At 38.4% G+C, this 15726-nt stretch overlaps 1 protein-coding gene across 1 annotated transcript in view; it reads right to left on the bottom strand.

The window, feature by feature from the left end:
• Positions 1–15726, bottom strand: part of COL25A1 (collagen type XXV alpha 1 chain) — a 301264-nt gene that overhangs the window by 71342 nt on the left and 214196 nt on the right. The window contains exons 8-10 of the mRNA XM_035543627.1: positions 14873–14932; positions 12920–13027; positions 9500–9535 (exon numbers count right to left, since the gene is read on the bottom strand). Coding sequence (XP_035399520.1) covers positions 9500–9535; positions 12920–13027; positions 14873–14932 — 204 coding nt within the window. The remainder of the gene's footprint in view (positions 1–9499; positions 9536–12919; positions 13028–14872; positions 14933–15726) is intronic.

The raw sequence follows: 15726 nt of genomic DNA, 5'->3' as shown, positions 1-15726 counted from the left end.
GGCTGAAGAAAAATCCCACCAATCTACCACATTTCAACAAACTCCTATTTAAACATGTTTTTTTTTTTCTTTTTTTTTTTTTTTCAGTAAGTGCCTGAATTCTAAGCATAAGATTTACTTGAGGCCAAGGGCACCATTGGTACATAATGTGGTAAATGAACAGGCTATTGCTTGCAAGCAATGCTCAAGAAGTCTCCACGAAAACTGAAGAAAGGGAAGAAAAAAAAAAGAAAAAAGTCAGGAGGATGTTGCTAGGTGAGAGTGGCGTACTGGGTAAGGAACCACGGGTATAACAACATACTCCATAAACAGTATTTTTCCCTTTCTTCCAGAAAAGGAAGGAATTTTCTTCCAGTGCTTGACATCATGGCAGGTGATACGCCAGGAATCGTCCCCTTCTTCTCTAAGAAAGATAGAGGTTTGGCTAACATTTAAAAGCTTCAAGAAATTCATGCTTAAATTAGAGTTTTATTATACCACTGTTACCAAAATAAGCTCCAAATATCTATGTCCTGAGCAGTTATCTGTTCTGTCTGCAGTTATCTGTTGACTTCTAACATATAACCAGTTTTACCATATTAATTTCCATCAATAGAACAAAATGAATACAAACCAACTGAAGCCTACCTTTAAATTTCATACCTGTTACTTTTATGTCCATGGAATAGATACTGTTTCTTCAGTTTCTAACTACTTAAGAAGCTAGTCAAAACCTTTTAAAGACATCTAGCTCTATGAAAACATCACTTGGGAGCCTTCAAAACAAAGTTACTCTCTGAAGGTAAAATTATCACTCACTTATTAATAGTATTCCCCAAAGTGAACTGTGAAATGTGCCGCTCTTTTGAGCATTTCTGTGCCTGGTGCTTGTAGCTGTCAACTTGTGGGATGGATAAAATTCAAAACACTGCAGATGTCTCCAGAAAAATATCTTTCCCTAGAATTTTCCCCTCACTGCTGCCATCATTCTAGCTCTTCCAGAGGAGTTACTGAATAAGAAAGTATTTACACAGTAGCAAAATCTGGCTCTCATTGTGCTTTTAAAATGAATAATTTAGAGAAAACCTGTAGATACTTATTATTAGATATTTTATACAATTAGCAGTTTTATATTTCTGGTACTTAAACTTTTATTCAGACTGGAAATTACTCGTGTCTTGTGCCCATTGAGCTATTACACCAGGTGATGACAAGAACAGTCCTCAAAAATACGGCTACCTTCAGCAAGCCAATTGCAATTAAAAGCTTAAAGTTAAAAGGTTACATTTTACAATTTACATGTAACAAGTGCTTCTTATTCTGTGGGTGCTCAGGCTGTAAACTACAGCTGAATATGAGAATTTTCCTACAAAGGGCTGCTCCCTAGCACTGGGAAAGAAGTTCACAGCTATGTGGAAACACAGCAGCTCATCAGCTGACACCTCCCATCCATCCCTCACATATGCGTGTCAGCAGCCACATAAACAGAAAATCTGAAATTTAGTTACTAACAAAGAATGACTTTGACAAACAGTAAAACACTCTTGAATTGCCGTGAAGTGCCTGTTTTCTATGAGTTACTTACATTATCTAAGCAAGGTACGGAATTGGATAAACAGAAATAAAAGCAAATAAATACAATTTGTGAGAGGGAGGAACATGAAGGGATTAAAAAAAAAAAAAAAAAGATGACTTCAGTGCATTCCCAGAGATATAATTCATAGCTTCCAGAAGAACCTGTATAGGAAATGGGAACTTCAATAGGACTATCTGGATTTTTTTTTCTAAGTATTCTACTTATCTGGGGAGAAGACTGCGTTGCCCACTTGATGAACAGACAGTAACACCAGCAATTAAAATCTCTATGTAGGTCTTGAGACAGGACCAGAAGGCAAGAAATACCTGAAGGGTTCCAACCAACTCCCCACGTGTTTTTCTTTTCTTTTCTTTTCTTTTTTTTTTTGGTATGTGGTATTTTTTTCCTTAATAATAGGTAACATATTATTCAGCTGCTGTGACTATCATCACTGGGAATATGAAGAAGGTAAAACTAAAGCCGACAGTACAAGAGCTGCAGCCTTCTTTCACCTCCTGACCCCACCTCCCTCTCTGATATCTATATCAACAAATCTATAACTGTTATCAACTTCATCTACACAGATTATCCACCTCTTGCATGTATTACTGGAAATTGTCAGAATTTCCATGTAAGGGTGCTTGGATCAACTTGGAAACCACTGGTGACTGATGTTAGAGCACTCATTTTTTAAAGAGCATCTTGGTTTCAAAAACTCCAGTTCATGAGAACTATTGACGCCATTCATTTGTTTGGATAAAGTGACTGCTTAGCATCTTTGAAAATCAACCTGCTTTTCTTTAAATCGCTAAATATTCACTGGGAAACTTCAGCTGAGATAGCTGAAAAATTTGATTGATATGGTTGCCCAAAATAAGAGGATAACTAAAAATTACAGAAATTAAAAATAGTTCTCCCTATTTCAGATACGCTGAACACTTCTAAAGAACCATTTTCAATCTTGTGCAACTGAGTAAACTAGTTATGCATATGTGACAAGCCGCTGCAGGGCTTCATTGAGGTAGATTCTCATTCAATTCACTCCTCAACAGGAGGCCGGAAAAAGAAATTGTGTTGGTACCAAGAAATTCAACTGCTATTAGTATGTTTCTGGAGATGAAGAATTATCTGATATGTACTTATGCACTTGAAAAACTGGGCATCCAAGGGTAAACAAATGTTTTTAATTGCTCTAAGCAATTGTGGTTTTAAAAGCTAAGAGATTTCCACGATGAATGCCATTCTTCAGCCTCTGTTTCCTGAAATCAAGAGACCTCCAGGGCTTTATCCATATCAAATCTTGGCATCACAGAAATGATCGAAGGAAGTTACAGCCTGACACATTTGAGTGTCTTGACTAACAACTACCTGAAATAATAATAATAATAAAAACTGAAAATGTTGACCCAAATGTAGTCAAAAAAACCTCTGAGTCCAGAATTCTTCCTACATCTTGCTTCCCATGTTACAATTACGTTCTTTTTTTAGGCTTACTTTGCTGCTTGTGCTTCAGCAAGCTGAAAAATAATGCTGCCCTGTGAAGGTTAAAGCTGTAATTCAAAGACACAGAAATTCAGGGTGTGGTACTTTAAGAACAGACTCCTGTGGTATTTTTATATTTAATTTCCCATGTCTCAGTTGCTTAACATTTAAAGAAATGTATCAAATAGGAAGTTTGGAGTATTTTCTATTTGCATGTCTGGGATAGGTGTAATGATTTGTTTTACAAGGTATCAGATTTCACAGATAGTGAGCACAAACACCAAATGAAAATGCCTAACAAAAATATAATGAAAAAATGAACATTTTGATATACTGAAAAAGTTATAAAACAAAGCATGTCATGATGGTTCAATACATACATACAAAAACTCTCTTATTCCAAAGCTCTGAAATTAAAAAAAAAAATCCTTTTAAAAATGTTTTTGTTTTTTAAAAACACTTCCATACTGCCTGTCTAAAGTAAAAATTACTTATAACTAGAAGGCCTTTAGTAGGTACTGTATCTATTTTCTATGGGACAAAGGAAGTACCAAGAATGTATCTGAGAATGCATATTTTCCCTTGTGCCTATAAGAATCATGAAACACTTTATTTTTTCCACAAACCTAAAGACAGAGAATTTAGGATGGAAACCCAGAAGATGTACATGAAGAGGAAAAGCACAGGTTTCACACAAAGTATTCACCTGCATTTCAGAGAAACCTGTGTTCTGCTCGCTGATCCCATTTGCTGTGTGTAGCAGGCATACAATGTAATTCTGAAAATGTGTTCCTGTGTGGTTGAGGAGTGTTTCATAAAGACTGCAATATCTGGAGTACTAGTATTGAAATGTGCAATGCTTTAGTACTGATGAACCACCTAGATAAAAGAAAGACCAGCTAAGAAAACAGATCAGCTATGATGGGAAACCTCACATAACTTCTGAATAAACAGCAGTCCCATATGCTACCTTCATTGATGAAAGGAGCAGCAATAACTATTAATTAGTGCTCAGGCAGAGCTTCTCATCATCATTCTCTTAGTCATTGTTCTGACATCCCAGGAAACCTTTATTGAAGTACAGAGGTTACAAAATGCCAAAGACTAATTTTCCTAAGACTAGCACTTATAGGTTAAGGCAAATGCATTTATACTGTGAAGAAAAATAAAAAGTAGTTACTACAGTAAATGTGGCTGAAATTTTCCACTTCAGCTGCTAGTTCTCCATAAACTTTTGCAGCTAAACAGCTTGAGAACAACACCACCTAAAATTTACTGTGAACATGCTTCCAGAATGAAATAAAGAAAGCAGCTGCAGAACCCTGGCCATTGAAAGCAAAATCACAATTAGTAATTTCCTGGAGGAGCTATGAAGATTCACACCAGGTGAGGATCTGTCCTTGGCCATTGGCCTGAAAGACTGAACTGAAGCTAGCAGCACTTTTCAGTCAGTTCTGCCAACTCCGAGTTGTTGTTGGTGGTGTTTTTTTGTTGGTGGTTTTTTTTTGCTTGTTTAGTTTTTTAAACCTCAGATGAAAAAAAAGTATATTAATACATTTTAAAGATCTGACATTTTGCAGATTTAACTACGAAGTTACACTCTTCTACTCTTCACATATATGGCAATATCCTTTGGGAAAAGGTCCTTCTTATTCTGAATAACCAGTAAAAACAGTAAGTCTTGTTTTCTTGAACAGATGCCCAGCAAGACTGTACAAGCACAAGGAAAACAATACATCTTAAGTAGAGTGATTTTGCATTTGGGTTAATCATTATAGTATAGATTCCTTTTGCAAAGAGACACCTTTACCTGCATTCCTTGGTTGTTCTGGACTTTTCTGTTCATGAAAAACATCTGTAAAATTACTTATATGTCTTTAAAGCCAATATCTGGCTTTAAAAGCCAAAAAATATATTTTTCTCAATGACAAGAAGCTGTTGACTCTTACACTGAACACATTTAAAATGACTTATTTACCAAGGAGTCAAAATTATTGCAAATTTTGATTTTCCAATTTTTATCACTATGCACTGGTTGAGAATAGTTCTGAATATAAAAGTACCAAGAATGTTTGAAAAAGTCCTCCCATATGGAAATTAGAAATAAAAACAACCTATGCATTGCCTACTGCAATTTTTGAATCTGAAAACTTCAATCTATCAGTGTCAGCATTCGAGGTTTCTTGTCACTGACTACATTAAGTACCTCATTAGCAACCAGAAATAGTAGCTTGTAGGTACAGAAAAATGACAAATTCATTTATGATCCATTCTGAAAATGAGAAGATAAGCAGGAGAAAAAAAAAAAAAAAAAAAGTCTGGCATTTAAGAATCCTTATCGCCAGAAAGAGAAGGTAAATGTCATGGGAAGAGGGATGAGTTATGAAAGGCGAGCCACGACTTTAAATGAAAAGGTTGAAAAGCTAAGGAAACTGCCAGTCTTCCCTCTTGCATAGCAGACATTTTGCTAGTTCCACATTACATTACAAAACTTAATCCCTTTGGCATCACCCCACTGATTGGCCTCCCTCTGAATTCTCTGAATCCTTTCTGCACAGAGGAACGATACCTTCAACTCCTGCAGAAAGTACACCCGAAGGGCTTTCAAGTGCCCTGGAAACCAGACACAAATCGAAACTAACTAGCCATTCTTACACTCTCTTGTAACATTAAAGATGCATACACTCACTCCTTTGTAACTTAGAACTAAGCCTCCACCTTACTGAAAATAAACTGAGCTCCCTTGTTCCCTATGTGGCTTAAAAATAAAGCAGGTTCTTCCTGACATACCAACAAATAGTGACAGAAGACCTTGCAAACCAGCCCTCCACAACATCTCAACCACAAGAGCAACAGAAGCATGCTGGCACTCTGACAATCTGGGAACATTTTCAACAGGGAATGAGATGCCCCTATAAGCAACAACTGGCTTTCCAAGCCCTCTCCTCCCACCACACTGAAGCAACCCACACATGCTTATATTGGAAATGGAGAAAAAGAAAAGTTATTCCCTGTCTTCAGGTTAAATTTCCCTTGTGAACCTAGGACTGGTTGAGCACTCTCATGACAAAGTAGAACTCATGCAAGAGAGCTCAGACATTGTCATCAGATACATTGTCATCTGTATCTGGTCCAAACAAGCCTCCCCCACCTGAGACAGAGAAAGGTCCCGAATTATTACTGCACTCTCTTACATCACCTCAGACACAATTTTCTTTATTGACACAGAACTTCACTAAAAATTGAGAAGAACGTGGCAGCAGATTCTCAGGTGGAATAAATTGCCCTGTCTTCGCTAGAGCCACTGGATTTCCTGTTTCTTATTTCAATGAGAACATGAACACTTCTAAAACTCCAACTGCATTAAAATGATTTCAACTTCTTGTGAATCATTGTTTGAGCAGGTCACAAGTTACTCAAATGCGTAATAGGCTTGTGGTACATTCTGACACAAGCTGGAAAACATGCTATTATCTCATTATCTACCATCTTGCACTCTTCAGGAGTTTTATTCTACATCTTGTAAGAAAAGAAAATAGAAAACTGCGTAATTTCAAGCTATGCCATTGTTGGTTCAGAGGTTAAAACTGAGTTCATCAGCTCTAACAATATTCTGTATATTCACCAAGAAATACTGAAGCATGTTACTGAACACAAGTGTAAACCACTTTTGAAAAAGAAAAGCTTCTATCCCCACTATTATAATCTAGAGGTCAGGCCTGCAGCTCTTCTTGAATTAAACAGCACCACGTGATTTAAAGCTGCTGAGAGTGCGTTCCTTTAGTATACAAATAGCCTTCAGCTTCCACCAACATCAGCAAGTACATCCAAAACTTAGGGATTGTTTCTGAGCATCTGGTGCTCTCCTTGGCTGTATCCTGCCTCCATTCTGGAAGAAGAACCAGAGTACATGCCACACTACTTGGCTTCTTACTGGAAAGGGTCTTGGACATGAGGGTAAGTCAGAATCCACAGTATATCCCCACAGGTGGACTTCTGGGAGACCAGGACTGGTAGTACTTTATGTGCATCTACTTCCCAGATTCTACTTCACAGGAAGAAAAACCAGAAGCTAACTTGGACTTCACACTCAGTGTGAAACAAAGGTTAGTCTTTACAAAATAGTTCCTGCAATATTAACCTAGAAGTCCCTCAGGGCAGAGGTCTGTGCTATAATTTACTTCGAAAAGATGGATGGATAATATGGAAAAAGAATTATAGGTAGGCCTGTGTTCTCCACAGCAAACTATACCTATTTTCTCTGGCAGCACAATTTACAGTGTACCTTTCGGGAAATCAGCAACTTCTGTAGCAGCACCTCAAATTTCAATATGGAAGTAAAGAGATATTTGAGTGAAGAAATACATGATGGAAGAAGATGTTAGAAGAAGCAAGACAGTATCTGAACAGTTGTAGCACTTTCCACAGGGAAGACAGTCTGGAAACCTGTACTGGCATAAAGGGTATGTCAAAAGCACCAAGAAAAATAAAAAGAAATTAATTACCTCCCTGATACCCTGATGCTCTTTGCTTGATCTATACACAACTTAATGCTTAAGCCATGAGACTGGCTTTTAGACCAAGCATTTGGAGCTGGGAGTTCATATAGTCTGGGATCTTTCTCTAATTCAAGCTTGCTAATTTGATATTTATAATACTTTTTCTCCCTATTTAAACACAGCTGCATTTAGAGAAACAACTCAGTAGCAGTTGTTTAGCTCTTACACACAGATGGCTAGTTTAGAGCAGTGGGAATCTTCTGAACATGGTGATGGAATCTCTTTGACTTTAAAGACCCTCACAGAATCTGTGACCCTGAAGACCTGTTCTTGAACAGAAGGAAGACACTGTTGAAGTATCTGAGCGAGTTTGGTCCAGAGGATAAAAGGGAGATTACACATGAAACAAAACAGAACAAAAAAAGAAAACACCCTTAGAATCATAGAATCATAAAATATCCTGAGTTGGAAGGGACCCGTAAGGATCATCAAGTGCAACTCCTGGCACTGCACAGGTCTACCCAAAATTTTAGACCATGTGACTAAGTGCACAGTCCAATCTCTTCTTAAATTCAGACAGGCTTGGTGCAGTGACTACTTCACTGGGGAGCCTGTTCCAGTGTGCAATCACCCTCTCAGTGAAGAACCTCTTCCTAATGTCCACCCTAAACTTCCCCTGCCTCAGCTTAACACCATTCCCATGGGTCCTATCACTGGTATTTACAGAGAATAGGTGATCTGCCTCTCCACTCCCCCTCGCGAGGAAGTTGTAGACTGTCTACTTCTATCTATCTCTTCTTCCTATCTATTATACATATTATTAACAATAGGCCCCCATAAATCAAAAGGGAAAGAAGAAAAAATAACCCACAAATGTGCTAAAACACCAGGTAGTACCTTTAAGAGGCTTTGATTTTGGTTCTGTTGAAACTTTATTTTGAAAAGAAAAGCTACAGGAGTAACTTCCTGATCACAGCAGATATTTCAGAGTCTCAGAATTTTATTTTATTCTTCCAAAAGACTTTGGATTTTGTCAATCCAAAATGCATTGCAATTTGTCAAGATAAAGTATCATCACACCTGTTTAAAACTTCATAAATTCAAATAGGTAGTAATCATATCTGCAGTGATTGCTAAGCATATAATCTTCCTTCTCAGAAGCATTCAGGAATCAAGAACACATGGCATGGGCTACAATTCTGTCATCTCTCATAAAAAATAAAATGACCATGAATGTTTAGGGAGATCTTAATGAAAAAAATCACTGCATGTTTCACAGTTCTGGGACAGGCAGAAACTTCTGATGCTTTACCCTGTGGCTGAAGCTGATTTACAACCAGTGAAGCTTCAATTTGCTTCCAAATGAATAGGGTTAATTAGTTCCTGATGCGACAGAAAACATCTTCTCACATATCTGAATATTTGGAAAAAGTGCACTCATTTGGCTTTTATATTCTCCCACACATAACAAAAAAAAAAAATCAAGAGAGGATAATATTCTGACTGTTTCCGTATGCTGTACTGCACCTTCGCTGTTCCATCAAGCAAAGGGACAGAAAATTGCCACAGAGACAGCCGGGATTTTGGCCCTTAAAATAAGTAGATGGCTGTTGTGCTGCTCCATGGTCTCAAGGTGGAAACGACTCAACTTCAGTGACAGTGGTAAGTGGGGGCCACAAACCAGGCACACCTTGCCTGGTTCTTTTGCTTTGCTATGCTCCTGGCTGTTTTATTTCCCTCTGTTTCTGCAACCTGAAAGAACTGGCTGGCCTTATATTACAGGCAACTGTATGTAAAAAGAGGAAATTTGTCTTTCTCGTGTATTCTTTACAAATGAGATATCAAATGCACTGTGACAAAGGAAGGTTAGGAAATACAGTTATAAAGCTTTCTGGAATTCCTCATTTTAAAAAAGGTGTTAAAAATCTGTTACAGTTTCTTAGCAAACTGGAAGAGTACTTACTGTCAGTCCTTGTTCACCTGTTTTTCCAGGCTCACCCTTAAAAAAAAGTGAATAATTTCAGTAGCATGTCTTGAATTCATTGCTTTACCTCATAACATTGACTTTAAAAATTCCCTTCTTTAACAGGTATGGCAACTTACTACACATTATATATATATATATATATATATATATATACACACACACACACACATATACATATTGCTTTTTAAAGTAATAGGCCAAATCACACGTTTTAAGAGGCAAAGTACTATTTCACCATCTTTTAATGGTGTAGTTCTCCAGGCAACAGTCAAACACTGGTGTTCTGACTCCCTGCCCCTTGGTTCCAATCATAATATTCCACTCCAGTGAATTGTTCTAAAGAACACAGAGAAATGTTATTTTCACATGTGTGCTGAATCCCACCGTTTACATATTACAAAATTACTTAGTGTTCTGTGTCATCACCACAGTCAGCATGCATAACTTACCGTTGCAGATTATCATATTGCGTAAACCCATGGATATTGAGATTTTGAAGGCATGTGATAATTACTCATCTGTTAAATACCTGGATTGCATTTCAAAATGGTAACCCATCATTTTTCCAATTTAGTCTTTCTGCAGGCACAGCTCTACATAAAGTCAGAACCTATCTTCTCCCTTTTCCTCTCATATGAACACATACAACTGTCTGTCAAGACAGTAAACTGGATCAGTCATACAATATGGGCTAAAAATATCTATCCAAAAAAACCACGGTTCCTATCATTTTTATTTATCTAGTTTACAGATCACTCCCTTGTAAACCCAAATGTGCACAGGGCAATCCATGGCGCTTTTTTATCAGCGCAGCTGCATGAACATCTTTACCAGCTTTGTCATAAAAGAAAACCTGTCAAAACCAGATGGGAACTGTTTTGATGCTGCTGTTCTTGGCAACTGAACAGAATCAGAGCTGCTACTCTGGGTAGGTGTGCATTCAGAAGCACAAATGTAGCATCTGCAAACACACTGAGAAACCAGTGAGAGAGAAGCAACACAAGCACAGGTTTCAGACAGCAAATTATCCAAGCTGGTTGGACTTTTTGCTCCCTCTGAAGCCTTGCTAGCTGACTTACACAGCAATCTCACAATGGCTGCTGGAGTTGCTCATCTGGGCCCTTCGGGACATGAGTGCAGGACTTTCTCATGACACGCAGCAAGTGTATGGGTATGGGGGAAGGCAGGGGCCAAAACATTTTCTTGCAGCCTTGGTGATTATAAGCTCCTCGCTAACAAGGAAATACTTGCTTACAGGAATGACTGCCTTATAATGGAGGCTGGCCAAGGTAAGGACTTTCTCCTCTAGCTTTGTAATGCTGCAATGTCCCTACTTGTAACACAGTACAGCTACTGTTTTGTTGTTCACCTCTTCAGCTAAAAGGTCCGCACAAGCCTTTTAAAAATACAAAGCTGTCACTGCCTCTGGGACAAGTATTTCCTTTACTGCTCTCCTGCTCGACTGTGTATCAATCATGCAGCCATGGAAGAACAAGCCTTTCAAGGATCAGCAATTTAACCTGTGGATACAGGACACTGGGAAGGAGGAGGATGGTAACAACAGTCAGCAATCTGGTTGGTTTCTATCTGAGTCCTTGTTGTATCTGATTCTAAAGCTGTACTATAAACTGATTTTCCATAGGGCTTAAGATAGCCACAGCTGGGGAAAAAAAAAAAAGAAAAAAAAGAGAAAAAAAAAAGAAAAAAAAACTATAAAAAGAAACCCTCTCGCCATTTAAAGTCAAAATCACTACAGAACTATTATAACATGGCATGACCTCATTGCATAAAATACATTACTTCCCTGTTATGAGAAACACTAATGTTCCCTTTGCTAAGCAGCAAAAAAACCCAAGCAATCCACAGTCAGATTGTGACCAGCTACACCAGCTGATTCTCCTATTCTCTTGTATGTGAATTATAAAAGTGGTATCCCTGCAGTCAGAAATTTGGTTGTGGCTTCAGCCTGAGCCCCCACTATTTTAAACCAGAAGAAACTCTGCTGAATGCAGTCATTTTTACTGCATTAAAAGACTAACAAGAAATAACTAGATGGCCAAAGTAAAGCATTGTAGTGAAAGCAACAGACTTCTAATGTCATTTCGTAACCTTGTGCTAGAACTTGGCAGAGCAATAAAAACCTAGTGTTTTTTTTTGTTTGTTTGTTTTTGTTTTTTTTGGATAAAAACCTAGTGCACTACAGGCCTCAAGTGCCAAGCCTTGCTGGATTTTCAGAGAAAATTTTAGTAGTCTTCCTATTATCAAGATGTTACACTGTATTTGTACAGTCCATACAATTTCAAATAAGACAACCTGAACAGGGCTAGAACAGAAGCTTAGCCATTTTCTTTCTTGGTTTTACCTAGAAAAGCTTTACATGGACATTTTATGCCTTCCTGTCCTTGCCCCACATAATGAGCTATGCTTTTTCTTTGAAAAAACTGTTTCTTTTTTCCACTGGTGGTCCTCACTTTAGCAGTTCCCTATGTATCCTCTTGGCTACGATCTTTACTTATGATGGGTGTGGGGTTGCGTGTACATCTGTACTTGTGACATTTCAGACTTGTGACGTGTCTCATGCCTATCACTCAGTTTCCGCACTGATAATACAATGGCATTTGTGATGAACAGAGAGGTATTTCTTTCAAACAAATAATAAAAAAGCGGTCACAAACTACAAAACCAATATACTCATATTCCCACAAAAAGAAAAAGAAAAAAAAAAGAAAAAAAAAAAGTCCTGCATTTATATATCTATTTACAAAGTGTTTTGTAACACTTCAACGATTAAGTGATCATCATGAAGTGCTATGGACTGTGGGTCTGATCCTGTGCCTAAAACAAACAATAAGCAATATACTATATTCTGCTGGTAGTTCTAATGAAATACAGGGGATGAGACAAATAAAATGGTACTGTTATAGTTGTGTAAAGATGGCAAAATCTCACTCCAACATTTATTGTACTTTAGGCGGCATTTAGCAGTTTATTACTATAATTATATAATTTGAGGCTAAATCATTAGGAAGCAAGAATCCAAGCCAGCCCATGTAAAGTCTCAAATTCAGCTTTATCTTGAAGTCTGAGCAGCAACATTTGCTGCTTGTAGAGTGGGGCAGACCCTCCTCACACAGCTATTAAAACATCAATGAGCAACTCAGAAACCTTAGAATGTGTGGGGAAAACTGTCAAGAGTGGGAGAGAAGAAACCTAGGTGTTACTCTTGGCCCTGCTATGAATTTGCTGTGTGTGGTGGGGGGACTTCAGGTACACTATGAAATTTGTCTGTGGTTCAGCTTCCACGTGTCTTATTTGCCAATCTTACTTCACAAACCATCTTTGAAACGGAGCTGGCGCATACTTGAGAGGAATTTGGACACCAACAGACTAACTCACCGGAATACCAGGCATCCCTCGAGGACCATCTTTGCCAGTATCTCCTGGGGGACCTCTGGGTCCTGGCGGTCCTGGAGGCCCAGGGGGTCCAGCTTGTCCTTGGTCCCCCTAAACCAGCAAAAAAAACCCACATCATCAGAAGTTTGCTTTCGAGGCACCAACCACACAAAAAGACATTGCTTCCCAGAAAGAACGCAAGACAAGCTGGAAGAAGCTGCCATAAGCTAGACACTGGCATCCTTCACTCCTTATGGCAAAGACAGCACTTTGCCTTGAAGACCAGTGGGCTGTACCTGTCCCATCCAATCAGCCACAGAGCAGAAGGCTCACATGCTATACGGCTTGTCCTACCACAGGACATGCACTAAAATTTGGGGTAGCTTTGCAATATTTTACTCATCCGCTTTTCCAGAGTGAGTAACTGTTTTCAATAAGCAGCTCTTCACTTCATGATTGGCACAATCGTGACAAAGCTGAAGTTAAAGCAAAAACAAAAACAAAAAAGTCACGTGCAAGAATTAGACGGCTCACTTGGCAGCTTTCCAAAGCCCATCAATGATATGTGGACAAACTTCAAACATTACCATGGAAAATAACCGCTTACCCCCAAAGTTGTACAGAATTTTTTGTCTGTTTTGGGGAGCTGTTTTATAGTTATAATCAGCCAAAACCCTTAATGATTTGGACCTAATAATTTGTAAAAGACAATTTCTAAGAAAGTTTCAAAACTTATTACCATTCCCTTTTATAAAACACCCAAAATGGTGCTCAGCTAATTTAATTTCCAGCATACCACCACAAACCACTGAAAGAGCTGACTGCATCTTAAATGTGGACCACTCAGCAAAGCTACCCATTGTATTTTAAGCATTAATTTCATTTACACTTCCTTAAATTCCAGAACATTTTCAAATGAACAACCTGCTATAAGAAGGCATCTGACAAAAAGGTACAGCAGAAAGTAAACTGAATGTAAAGAAGAACCAGACTCGAGTGAGATGAAGCACTACCTTAATGAGGCGGCGTTTAATGAGCTGCTGATCAGCAGACAGAAACCCATGATTGATTTTAGGAAACACCATCTGATCAGGCAGGTGAGGTCAAAGGTTGAAGATCAGAGATGAGAAAATTGAAGAATAGACATCAGAAGGCCCGAGAAAGAAATAAAGATATATTCATTAGACTTGTAATAGTTAAAATTATATAAACCGGTGCTTCTGTCTGATAGAAGCTGTGCTTTTTCCTTCAAAGAATTTTCCCTCTAAAGTACAGGACATACTGCTTTATGACTTAATCATATGCAGTTAACTGTGTAACTTTTTTCTCCACAGATTTCTCGGGAGAATTCTTCACTTTTATTATTCTTTTTTTCATTATCCAGGCTCTGAAAATCAGTATCTTTATATGTTGTTCTTTCAGCAAAGCTTCTAGAGACAAAACACCAGTTTAACTTTCAGTCAGATTTTCTAACCAGCATATTGTGCCATGAAGAATGGTGTCATTTGAATAAGGACTGGAGCTCCAGCTTGACCAGATTGCTTCAGTCCTTCCTGCTTAATTTGCAAATGCACTTGGAAAAATCAGCACATACAAATTAAACTTTGGATATCTAACACAGATAACTCACTCTCTATATAACCAGTTCACTGATGTTTTCCACACTCTTGTATGCCTCAGGGAAGCAGAACTACAGAAAAAAAATTCATCTGAAAATAAAATACTGATCAAGAGCACATGGAAAGTGTGTGCTACCGGTGGTAGCACTGTACACAGCTATGGATTTGATCCCACATTTTGCATCGGGAATGCTTACACCAAGGCAAAGGCAGTGAGGTTTGACTTAGGTCCACCACAAGGATTCATGGCTATCTCATGGTAAAAACGATTATTTCATGTGCACTTTTATGCTGATACAGAGAGACCTGACTGAACACGTACGTGTCAGCCACAAACCTTGACGGTGAGGATCTGATTACTGTGCAGAGCAGCAACTGTGGGGAAGCCTGGCAGACCCTAGGGACACAGCATAACATGGTACCAAAACAGCACAACACAAACAGCACAGAGACAATTTACTAACAGACAAACAGAACAAACACCATGTTTAGTATACCCCACATTGCCTACTGACAGGGAACAGCCTCTCTGTCATACGGGAAACAGAATTAGGTTTGCACTACGCTGCACATGTAGGTTGTTACTTCACAACATTATAAACAGATTTTAGAAGGAGCAGTTGCTCAGAGGTGACTTTTCTTGAAATTACAATAAATTATTATGATCATTTGACAGTTGTTAGGCTATCGGCCAGCTGATGACTGAGTTATTTTCAACCAAAATGTGCTACAACACTTCAAGAGAGCTATGCAAAAAGCTTGGATTCCGGATTGCCACAAAACTTGACAGCTGTGACAGTGGATTTTGAGGCATTTTGTGGAATTACCATCTTGCTCCTCATGTTCTGTTTAACATATGACATTCAGCACATAAACTGGTAATACAAACACAATTATAAACACTGAACAACAATTTACTGCTAGATCTGGGGGAGTCCACAATGGCCACGGTCAACATTTTCAACACATACATAACCAGGGCAAAATTTTTCCCATCAAGTGCTGTATGCTGCATGTGGTCTCTCACATTCTACTCTACCAAGATGTGCAGAACTTATACTGTACTGATACAAAAACAAACAAACAAACAAAAAAAAACCACATGGTAATCATGGCCTGCTGTGGCAATACAGGGGGTGAATTTTACTCTCAGTTCAACACCCTTCTTGTGCTGCCTTCTAGGGTGCAAAT

The sequence above is a fragment of the Cygnus atratus genome, chromosome 4 (genome assembly GCF_013377495.2).
Source record: "Cygnus atratus isolate AKBS03 ecotype Queensland, Australia chromosome 4, CAtr_DNAZoo_HiC_assembly, whole genome shotgun sequence".
NCBI lineage: Eukaryota > Metazoa > Chordata > Aves > Anseriformes > Anatidae > Cygnus > Cygnus atratus.
The sequence above is the reverse complement of the archived record's forward strand: the minus strand, read 5'-3'. Positions and strand labels throughout refer to the sequence as shown.